The 11,407-nt window shown below is 32.8% G+C and overlaps 1 protein-coding gene across 3 annotated transcripts; it reads left to right on the top strand.

The window, feature by feature from the left end:
• Window positions 1–1,586: 1,586 nt before the first annotated feature.
• LOC109796223 (RNI-like superfamily protein) lies at window positions 1,587–8,708 on the top strand. Of its 3 annotated transcripts, XM_083059274.1 has the most exons (15): window positions 1,587–1,809; window positions 1,887–1,928; window positions 2,001–2,117; window positions 2,197–2,270; window positions 2,371–2,473; window positions 3,741–3,783; window positions 5,008–5,070; window positions 5,633–5,862; window positions 6,601–6,721; window positions 6,796–6,899; window positions 7,176–7,289; window positions 7,372–7,542; window positions 7,623–7,766; window positions 7,850–7,998; window positions 8,314–8,708. In XM_083059274.1, exons 1-15 carry the CDS (start codon window positions 1,622–1,624, stop codon window positions 8,478–8,480), a joined length of 1,830 nt encoding a protein of 609 aa, XP_082915400.1. In that variant the 5' UTR covers window positions 1,587–1,621; the 3' UTR covers window positions 8,481–8,708. The 3 variants fall into 3 exon arrangements, with proteins under 3 accessions (XP_082915400.1, XP_029126823.1, XP_082915399.1); XM_029270990.2 differs by having other exon boundaries at window positions 1,887–2,117; window positions 8,329–8,708; XM_083059273.1 differs by having other exon boundaries at window positions 1,887–2,117.
• Window positions 8,709–11,407: the final 2,699 nt, after the last annotated feature.

Here is an 11,407-nt window from a genome sequence, read left to right as displayed (position 1 = left end):
AAAAATTTATGAAGAAAGGATTTCCAAGTTTCACCCATAAAACTTGTGAGGAAAAGGTTTTAAAGTTTAACCCACAAAACTTGAAGGAAAGATTTTCAATATATATATAACACATTTTGAAATAAATAATGAACATTCTTATAGACGTAAACATGAGGGACTGAACCAGGTTAAATAAATTCGTGTGATTTTTTTTCTATTTCTTTTATAATGTTATTTTAATATATTTCTCATTGTGCATAAAAGAAATAAGTTTTTTTTCCCAACAATTTCATACTCATTTAATAAGAAATTTTAGTCGCATTATAATCTTTTATATCAAATTCTTAGTTCATTTTTTAAGACAAAACAAGAATCTACCTCAAATTCAAGTTTTCTATCCCATCCATTTCGAATAAATAAATAAAAATAAGTAAAATATCTTACTTAAAATTTAAATTTTTAAAAAAATTATAGTTCTAGAATTTAAATCATACAAACCAAATTTTGTATACATTCTAGAAATAACACGTGGCAACAAATACCACAATTCGAAATAGGTAGAAACAACTTTAATAAAATTATTTAAATTTTTTAAACATTATTAAGATATATATTTAAATTGATCTTAATGATATATTTATATTAAAACATGTTTTTTAATTAAAAGAATGTGTGAAAATTAATTCTCTAACATAAAAAACAACAAGAATTTTGTTGGTTGCTGACAATGTAGAAGGTTTTGTTAGATACGAGTTTGGTTTTGGTTAAAAATACATGTTTTGAGCTGTCCTAGTCTATATAAGTTTTGTCTAAAAATATATTTTGACGATTTAAAACCAAAATAAAAGTAAAAAATAAGCATATGTGACTCTATAAGAATTTAGTTGTTTATATAATATAAATATATTTTTAAGGTCTACTTTAATATTTATGATAACTTATTTAATAACATACTTTACAATAAAACATAAATTTATCATTCAATAAATTTAATAAATTTGACTTTTTATATAACTCAACGTACATCAAATTTAAAAAAAAAAAAAATATACAGCTTTAATACATTATAATAAATTTAATATAGTAATAATATTAAAAATAAATGTTTAATTTTATTTCTTTAAATAAATTAGTATTTTAGTCTTAAAAAAAATTTAAAGACCTAAAGAATTTTGACCTGATTTATTTTCATTTGAAAAGTCTAACCCAGTAGTATTCACAATACCTTAATCATCATAAAATGATCTAACTTATGCTTACATGTTTATAATGTCCATTTTTTTTTCGTCCCTAAATTATTCATCGCCGATAGTAGTGACTAATATTTTCGCTATGTTGGAGACACTTTAAAGAGTGAGATAGTTAGCCCAAAGAATAATAGAGATTATAACACTGATAACGAGAATCGTATATAAAGTCTTTTATTTTAATCTTATCCTAATAGTTTCTCTTTTTTTTTTTAAATTAATTTATTTATCTTATTTGATAAAAAATAAATATTTAACTTTCACTTTATTTATTTTATTTATTTATTTACTTTTTTCTCTTGAAAATTAAAATTATATATTGGGATATAAAGGAAAAGAATAAAAGATTGTTATGCGTTGACTGCAGTAAACTAGAATTGTTGTGGTATGGTATGGTATGGTTGGCAATGGCGGAAGCTCCTTCTCTGGTTTCTGTGTGCATGGACGCTCTCTCGCACCAACTTCTCCATGAATGCGACGATCTTCTTCTCTCCTCCATTTACCACCTTCCTTCTCACTTACTCGACACCTTAATCACGCGTTTGCCCCCTCTCGCGCTTCGCACATTCCACCTCCACCTGTACCCTCCCTCACTCTATCACTCCCCTCTTCAATCCCTTTCCCCTTTCCCCTACTAACCCTTTTCCACTGCAACAGGCCATTCGACCACCACTCCACCAAAAAGAGGAAACGCGCAAGGTTCAGCTTCCGCACCCTTTCACCTTTAATTTCCTTCTGCTTACGGACACTCTCGTTTCGTTCTTGTTTCAGGGAATGGAATCTCAATTCGGCTTGGCAGAGTTTGTTTCAGCAACGCTGGCCTCACCGCCTTCACCGGATTCACCCAACCGATTGGCAGCAGCTCTATTGGGAAACTCATTTGCAAGAGTATGTTCACTGTAAATTAACTCTTGTGTTTGCTTTCGCTCCAAATTTACGTTTATTTACAATCTGCTTGAAATGAAAGTTGTCTAGATCAAGCAGCGGAGGTGGCTCTAATCCCATCGTTTGTTGGATATATCGGTGACATACGCATTTCCGGTAGCTGCACAACCCACTTCACTGACTCTCCCTTGCTATCCTTTTAGTTTGTTATTGGCAATTTATTGAATTTTCTTTACTTTGATCTTCTTGTTTTCAGACAGCATATTGAAATCTATTGGCTTTGTGGGGAATTCAAGCCACTCGACTTGTGACCAGTCAAAATTATCTTACCATTGCCTACAATTTGGCAGCCAATTGAGGTGAGATGTGAAAATTTACACGGCAATGATTGGTCAGGGTCTCCTTTAGATAATAAAGGAGAGAGTCAACAAACTTCATTTTTGTGTACTTGGATAAAATAAAATACATACTTTTCTAATGGTAAAAGCTCAAGTGTTGAATTGTTAGTTCAACTTGCTTTGATTATCAGTTTCAGATTCAGTTCACTAGTTAAGCTGTGTTTTTCATCAGTGTTCTCACAAGGTGATAAGTAGGTTGCGGAGATACCCCCAAACCACATCAATTTGACGCAGTGAGACAGTATGTTGGTAGGAACCAAGAATTAGGGAAGAGAAAGAAAAGAAAGATTTTAATGAATATGTTGAAAAGAACACAAAATAGAAGAGAAATATCTCCTCCAAGGGTTTCTCCTTTCACAAAGAGCTAATGCTCAATTTACAAATGAATAAATCTGAATCCTTTTCTCCCCCTTAGTCCTCCTATTTATTTATGTTACTGACTCACAAGCAAACTAATATTCTAATTAACACCCCTTCACTGTAGTCCTAACTCCTAACATATGGTCATATCATTGTAGTGATGTGTATATTAAGAAAACTAAAATTACTCATAATGACAAGTGATTACCCAATTATGATTTAAATGCAAATTAAGTCATGACAATACTTGAAAAGCATAATATAATCCAATTTGACTAGAAACGTAACAATGTAAATGCACATCAAACCAAATGCAAGTCAAGAGGCCAAGCCAGTCACAATGACAAATATTACAATTTACAGAATAAAGGGAGATATCATAGGCCAACTCTCTTAGAACAATAATTGATAGGTGAAGGCTCGTGAATGATTTTAATCCAACACCCACTCACACAACAGATAAATTCAGATTCTGTTTTTAGGGTTTTTTCTAGGATGGCTAGGTAATATGAAGTTCAAATGGTGTTGGTAGACCGGAATTCCCCTTTATATTAGATACCATTGGCTACTGAGTATTTCAAGCTAGAGTAAATTATTTAGTTATCTGAAATTGCACAATCTGGTTCCATTAGGCGCATCATCAAACTTGCTTCCCTCACTCAGGCTGTCTGAGACTCTGAGGTAGTGTGGCTGTTTTCTGCCCTGCCTACATGACCAGATGAACCACTTTTGACAAAGTTTAATCTTGGCTTTTGTCCATAGTAACAATGTATGATGATTATAACCCTGCTTGTAAATATGTTTACATATTTCTACATTTTGTCTTGACCAATTGTTTAATACCTTATTTCACTTTGTCTTGATGCAGTTGTCTGAGGCTGCAAAATGTTCTATGTAATGAAGAAACTAGTGTAAGTTGTGTTTTATAGAATATCATGAACGACTCGATTAATTCCGGAATTCATTTGATTATTATCTTTTCAGAATTATGGTCATTATATTTTCATTTGGTCAAATGCATATGTAGCTTTTACAAGCTTACAACAAGTGTTAACAATTACTAGTGTTTATATATGAATTTAATTTCTATGCACTATCAGTGTAAAAAATTCATTGTCAACTAATCAAAAACCATCATTTGTATTTGTATGATATTTAAGATAATTAGTGTAAAATTAACAAACTTACCATATATGACAGTTTATGATTAGATGACAGTGTAGGTAGGAAAACTCTTTATACTATTAATCATACACTGCTTAGTGTTTACTCTGTATATTATAAGATCATAATTTAATGTAGTTTAATCCTTGAACACTCTTATAATTGACAAATTTTTATTTTAGGTTTTTTTAATAAACTATTAGAGATCTCACATCGATTAAAGGTGAAGCCTTATTAGAGTATATAAGTGAGGAACAATCCTCACTTTACAAGTCAGTTTCGTAAAGTTAAGTTAGACATCAATCTACTTTCTGAAGATGGTATTAGAACCTATCTTAACAATTGTTGTTGGGTTTATCTTGTCACCCGTTATCAGACTATTATCAGACTATCTACAAATGTCCAGTCTTACAAACTTCATACTTGAGATGTCCAGTCCTCAATGTGAAGAGGATGTATTGGAGATCTAACATCAATTAAAAATAATGCTTTATTAGAATATATAAGAGAACAATCTTCATCTTACGAACCGATTTTGTTAAGTTGAGTTAAGCACCAAACCACTTTCCTAAGATAAATCACCCATAAATGTTTACAGCAGGTAGAGGAATGAGTGGTAACAAAATATTAAAGGTGCATGGAGTTATTAATAATACTATAAAAGTGTTTATCTGGGGGATGTTTAATTGAGATAGATGGGAGCCTGAATCAATAGGGAAGAGGCAGAGATTGTAGCAGTCCCAAAGACAGTAAATTATAATAAAGGGGGGGATTTGCATAAATAGCAAGGAGGGAGAGTTGGTGAGGTACTTCAGATTTGGATTGGAAATTACAGTAGTTGGAGAATCCAAATCTCTCAAATACCCAGATGGGATACTTTCTGTGTATCATACAATTTTTTTCTAAATTTCATCTCTTTAGTGGTTGAAAACCATGTAACTCGGTATGTTGTCTTATACTCTGACTTGAAGGTTTTGTTGAGGGAATGCAAGCTGCAGAGTCTGGTACTAAGATGTATCAGATCCAGGGGACAAGTAAGCTTCCTTCCTCCTATAGATCTATATAATCTGTATTAAAGAATTTGTAATTTCGTACTTATCTGTATATAATATATCTTTCCAACTCTTGAATTAATTGTATTTTTCAAGTTTTGGTCATTCTGTGATAGTGCTAAAAAGAGCTAAAACAAGATGTACTTAAAGGCTTGTGTATCATGATACTAGTATCTTGGGCATAAGCATTTTGGGCCATGTGTATATGATTAGTTTACTTGAGTTGCATATATTATATACTGATTAAAGTAAAGGTGAGATACCATGCCGCTTTTATGCATAGTTTCTATTAATGGAGACTAAAAGTAGACAGTCATATATTTAGCTCTTATATATGTTTCTCTTTCTCTCAAGGGGTTTAGGGTTTAGGGGCACCTTTTGAGCAAAGAGGAGAATGTTTAAGTTTCATACTTGATAGCACCTTCCAGATCAGTGTGTTAAAATATATTACTTTGCTAACATGATTGATTATATCAATAGTTTGTCCAATTGTAAAATGCATCTTAATGACCTTGTTGATGGTTTCACATGCACTGTTTCACAGATTGATGGATTATGCAAACTTATTGCTCAACATCGTAGTACCTTAACATCTCTGGAATTTGTTCACTGTACACTCTCCCTAGATTTTATTAATGCAATATTTGGTTCGCTAATCATAGAAAGTGTACAAAAACATGGGATCCAACATTTGTCAATCATCGCCTCAAGTTTTCTGGAACCATGCACAGTTTCTTTACCTAGTGGACTTGTCTCTTTTTTGTCTTTGGGAAGGTACATGAATGTAAATTTACCTTTTTTATTTTTTTTGTTTTATTGTTGGCAACTTTGTTCACACTTTTTAGTTTTATTCATGTTTGACTTGTTCTCTAAATGATCATAAATACTTCAAATACTTATTTTTATTTTAATATAACTAAACAACTGTTGATGCACCTTCTATTTATCAAGGAGTTCTGTGTATAGTTGTTTCTCTATTTTTTTCACTTTGGTTAGCAGTTGGTGGCAGAGAAGGACATCTTATATATAGCTTCCACTTGAGTGTAATTTTACAAGATAATATGTTTATGACATCAATTTGAGAGATGATGAAATTGACTAGCCTCTTGAAAAGCATGCATCTTGTGATAACATTAGATTGAATACTTTAGTCAATCTCCTACTATGTTTTCACATTACGAAGTATTTGTTGGAATATACTTAGTAGAACTAGAATTAATAGCTAGTTTCCAATATCATTGGAATCTTAGTCTTCTAGGAGGTGCAATTCACTCTGTATTTAATTCATTAATATGTATATATAATCCTAAGTATGCTGAGTGCAATTCACTCGAGCAATTTTACAAATCCTTTAAGTTTCTTAATCTCTTCAAGAGTACCATTTTAATCATTTCCAATTGTTTGCTTAATGATTTGTTATGCTATTTGCTGTATTTCACTTGGACATATAACTAGATAATAGCTTTCCGGTCCATTGAGTATTTTCCTTCAATCATGCTAATCTGCTACTAGGTCCTTGTGCTCATTAAAATTATCTGACAACCACCATGGACGGACTTTTGCCAAAGATCTTTTTGTAACTCTTCTCAATGTTTCCTCTGGCATATCTGTCCTTGACCTTTCTGGGAATAAAGTAAGTTTTTCACCTGCATATTCTGTATTTTGTTGTTATTGTAAGCTGACAAAGTTCCATGCACTTGCTTCAAGATAGCAGGATGGCTTTCTGATTTTAACAGGAAATTCTTGAGTGGTTCACATCTGTCTTTTGGAAATGGAAAGTCCTTGAAACTGTTGCGTGTACTCAATCTGAGGTAGCACCATTCTAAATATGGTTGTATTTTTCTGTGTAATTAATGAGAACTCCTTAAAAATCAACTTTTATTGGCTGTGATGAATAATAGAATAAAAATGAGGTGGTTTCTCTATAATTAAATTATATTTTTCATTTGGTACATCTTGCCATCTTGGTGCAGTGTCCCAGTGTGAGCTACTGTAAAACAGTGTTGAAAAGCTTGTTGCATTTATCTTTTCACTGTCGTCAGTGATTGATGAAGAAAAAGATTTTTAATCTGTTTATCATCTTATAGGGAAAACAATTTAGGAAAAGATGACATAGAAAGTCTTAGATATGCTCTTGAACATGCGCCTAACTTGGAGGAGCTGGACATAAGTGACAATTCTATTGAATTTGAAGGAATCAGGTCAATTGTATTTCCATTTCTAGGTATAGTTTGAAGATATGAAATTAGAGTTGTCTCTAATTGTGTATCATGAATCTTACAGGAATTTAATTCCCTATTTTGTTGGAGCATCTGAAATGTCTCCCGGCATAACTTGCTTGAAATTAGAGAATTGTGATCTGTCCTATGTTGGAATGAATCATCTCCTTCATGTCCTTTCTACTTACAAAGGACCATTGAAGTCTCTTTCTATTGCTGACAACTACCTTGGCAGGTTTGTGTATAGCAATAAAATCTCATTTCATCACTGAATTCATTTCTCCATTTGTATTTTGACTGGGTTTTCTTATATAGTCAAGTAGCTAGCGCATTGGGGAAACTTTTGAGCTCCCCAATCGAAGTACTTGACATTTCAGGCATTGGCTTGGGTTCTTGTGGTTTTCAAGAGCTTCAAAATCTAATAAAAGAGGAGCTTAAGCTGGTGAAGATTAATATAAGGTCAAGATTTATACTTAATGTTTTGATGTTGCTTTTAATGTTGCACATACAATCATGTGACATGTTTTCTTTTTTTGGTTCAGCAAAAATCGTGGTGGCATTGAAACTGCCAAATTTTTGTTCAAACTCTTGTCACGGGCTCCACAACTTGTTGATGTGAATGCAGCCAGTAATCTTATGCCAATAGAAGATTCACTGACCATCATCTGCTCTGCATTAAAGTTTGCAAAAGGTATGTTAGTGTCTGTTCTATCGGTGATCTCTTAGCTCTTAGATGGTGGCATGTGGTTGTAACTTTGTGATTATTAACTTTGATTAGTTGTTAAAGCTTTTTTGGTTGCGTGGCCACTGGTAGTATAATATTATAGGCAAAAGAAGCTATTAACTTCAGCTAGAAGATTACTCCTAGTACAACCTAGATTTTTACTGTAATAAAGAGTGCTTTATATATTTGTTTCTTCTATGACAGTGAAAACATTTTAAATCTAGATAACTAAAGTATGCTTTGAAGTCTCAATTTGTTTTCTTCTGATTTAACTATGTTTAGTTATCTTGCCTTTAGGTAATGTTCAATGTATAGACTTGACGGGACATATATGGGACTATAAGCCAGAGGATGTTTCTTCATTCACTGAATTTGTATATAATGGATTACCTATAGTGGTTCTTCCGCCGTCATCAACCTCTGCTGCACCTCAGGACCATGATCCTTAGAATTAGAATTTTGTGATTTTAATTTGTGTTGCAAGGCATATGCAATTAATTAGTTGTTTTTGTTTCTTTCTATATCATTATGTATGTTAGCATAGTTTCATGCATAATGCTTGCAAAAAATTCATTGGCTGTTCCATGCCTCGATGGTTTACTGTACAACAACAAAGCTTTTTTTTCCGGTGTATGTACAACAACAATGTTAGGGAAGGGAAATTTAACTTCTGTGCATATTGATTGGTTTCTCTTTACTGTGTTCGAGCAATCTGATCTTTAACCTTCATTTATGGGGTTGTTTTTCTTCCTAGTCTACCTTGTGTTTTTAATTCTAATGTAGTTTGTAGTTCATTAGATGCTGTGCGACGGGACATGCACGATCTGGTTTATCAACTATTTGTTTTTTAGTTACTTATATACGAACAGTTGTCGGTGGTTTGGACAATCTACTGTTCATTTCTATTTGAATGATTTTGCTCCAAAGCATGTAACTGGTTTCCAATCTCCCGAAGTTGCAATGTATCCCCTTCTGGGCAGCAAATTAGTCTATAAACTGGTTTAGAGAAAGTTGCAATAATGACAGGTCTCAGCCTCGGATCCACTTACCTTGGAATGCAAGTGACAATGTGACATCGCTTTTAATACATGTGTCCGTGCTGCTTTGCTTTTTTGCGCAGATTATTGAATCTTTTTATCCCCAGATACCAACTATTATGCTTGCATCTGTGCGCAACGCATATTTGGAAACAAAAAAAATGGAAAATCTTGTGGAAATTCCGCAGGGGTTTTAACTTGGGATTAATTTGTAATGACTGATCACGCAACAACCATGTAATAATTGAATTGCTGCAAATTGATAGTGACATTTTAGATATTAAGGTAATTTAATTAGCGTCAAACTGAGTTTTTAAAGGACTAATTTCGTGATTAAATTCTTTTAAAAACTGACAGATGTGGCAGGCATCTAGTTTTAGAAGATTAAATTTAGAATTTTTTCAAAGTTTTCGGTACAGTAATTATGTCGGAATCTAGGTTGTTTTTCCCCGGGGGAGAAGGGTGTCTTAAATGTGAGTTTAACTTTAACATTCGTGCGGGTCCACCTCAAAGTTATTGGTTTCATAATAGACCTCACCTCCTTATCCTTCATTGTCGGACCTGCATCATCACAGTACCAGAAGAAAGTAACCATCTGAGTCTTTGTGAAATGAAAGATGAAAAAGACATCCCAACCATGAGGAGGTGGACACTGGACAGTGTTTGGTCATCTTGTTATGGAATCCTTGAAGAACAGTACGAGGAAGCAGGTGCACTATGACAAATTAATTATGTTCTTACACTTGGCCCTCTCACTTCAACATTCTTTTGCTAAACTTAATTAAACTCAGTCAACTATACAAGTATGGGTCATAATGGAAGTAACAATTGTCCCAGTACCTCATCTTTATGTGTCGTCCTTTTCTTTTTTAACGTTTCATCTGTATATTCTATAATTCTCTAGCCACTCAAACCAAGTGAATTACATGAAGGCTGAGTAGGTATAGCACTCAATAAGGTGACTTTTGACCCATGTATTGTCATTCTTACCTTTTTTTTAATATTTTTTTTCCGTAACAATCAAATCTCTCCATTCTAGTCTACTGTCTAATTAACAATATGGCCATATGGAGGGTCATATCTCTCCATTCATTTGATTATTATTTTATAAAGTTCATATTTCATGTATAAAGGTTTTGGACACACCTTACGAACTGTATATAGATTCTTAAATCATAAGGAATTAGTTTCAATATAGTAGACAAATGTGTCTCATTCCAAATTTACGAGATGCTACAGAAGACTATAAACTGATGTCCCTACACCTTAAAATACACAACACTCCCTGGAACTCGCATCAGCCAACCTGTAAAGATGAAAACAACTCTTTTATTTTTTGTTTAATTGAACTCGGACAATGTTTGTATATAAAACCTAACGACTAACGTGATCAAGCAAAAGCGAAAGTCGACAACTCTTTTTCTGAAAAAAGAAATCATATATTCTTTTAATATTTTTTTAATCTTTAACTATGTCCAAAACGGGTTGTTCACAAGGCTTTGTCACGAAGTTATCCCTCCCCCTCCAATGTCGACACTCATCCCTTCTCAAAATCCACTTAACAAACATTATATAATAATGTCATTGAAAGACCCGTGAACAAACATCTTTTTATTATTATTATTTTTTAATCTGGTGGAACTTCATTTCTGTTTTTATGTGGAGTCTTAACCATCATTGCGTTATGAAAATTTGAAGATGATGCAATGAATCATGGGACCATCTCAATGTCTAGTTTACACGCTGCCATTAGACGACAAGAACAAGTGAGACTCTTTTCATATTTGCATGTTTGAATAAATTTCTTAAAATGATCACCTAATAGACACAAATCATACATCATTCATACATTTTTCCCTACATAAAATTTTCATGAATGACGTTATGAACATGTTTCAACTTGTCTTAGAAATACAAGTTGCACCACAATTTAAGAGATGTGAAAGGTAACATCTCCAACAACGTGTGGAAATAGTATCCTTGTTCATTGATGCCTTTATTTCAAGTCACTCTCCAACAAAAGCTTGCTTTCAAGTTTTATCAGAAGATATGTCAAATAATTCATCGACGAGGGAATTCAGTTATTCTAGAGGTGGGTGACTAACGAGCTTTTACTTTTTACTAATACTTTGAGAAATGGACTATAATTGGATTCACTCGTAACAAAATTTATTAAGAGAAAGGGAGTTATGACCCTGCATTGTTGTTATAAAAAATTTCAAATAAAATAAAATCATGTTATCAATTTGTTGTTCATTGAAGTTAAACTAGCTTAACTTGTAATGAGTTCATTAAACACATCATGTTACCACATGTTTATGCGTTTGTAACGTGAAAGT

This window comes from Cajanus cajan, chromosome 6 (assembly GCF_000230855.2).
Source record: "Cajanus cajan strain Asha chromosome 6, NIPB_CcT2T_4, whole genome shotgun sequence".
Lineage (NCBI taxonomy): Eukaryota > Viridiplantae > Streptophyta > Magnoliopsida > Fabales > Fabaceae > Cajanus > Cajanus cajan.
The sequence above is the reverse complement of the archived record's forward strand: the minus strand, read 5'-3'. Positions and strand labels throughout refer to the sequence as shown.

Coding starts and splice junctions, on each gene's coding strand:
- LOC109796223 (XM_083059273.1), top strand. CDS start 1,622: ATGGTATGGTTGGCAATGGCGGAAGCTCCTTCTCTGGTTTCTGTGTGC. Junction 5,071..5,632: donor GTATCAGATCCAGGGGACAA/GTAAGCTTCCTT, acceptor ACTGTTTCACAG/ATTGATGGATTATGCAAACT. Junction 7,767..7,849: donor CTGGTGAAGATTAATATAAG/GTCAAGATTTAT, acceptor TTTTTGGTTCAG/CAAAAATCGTGGTGGCATTG.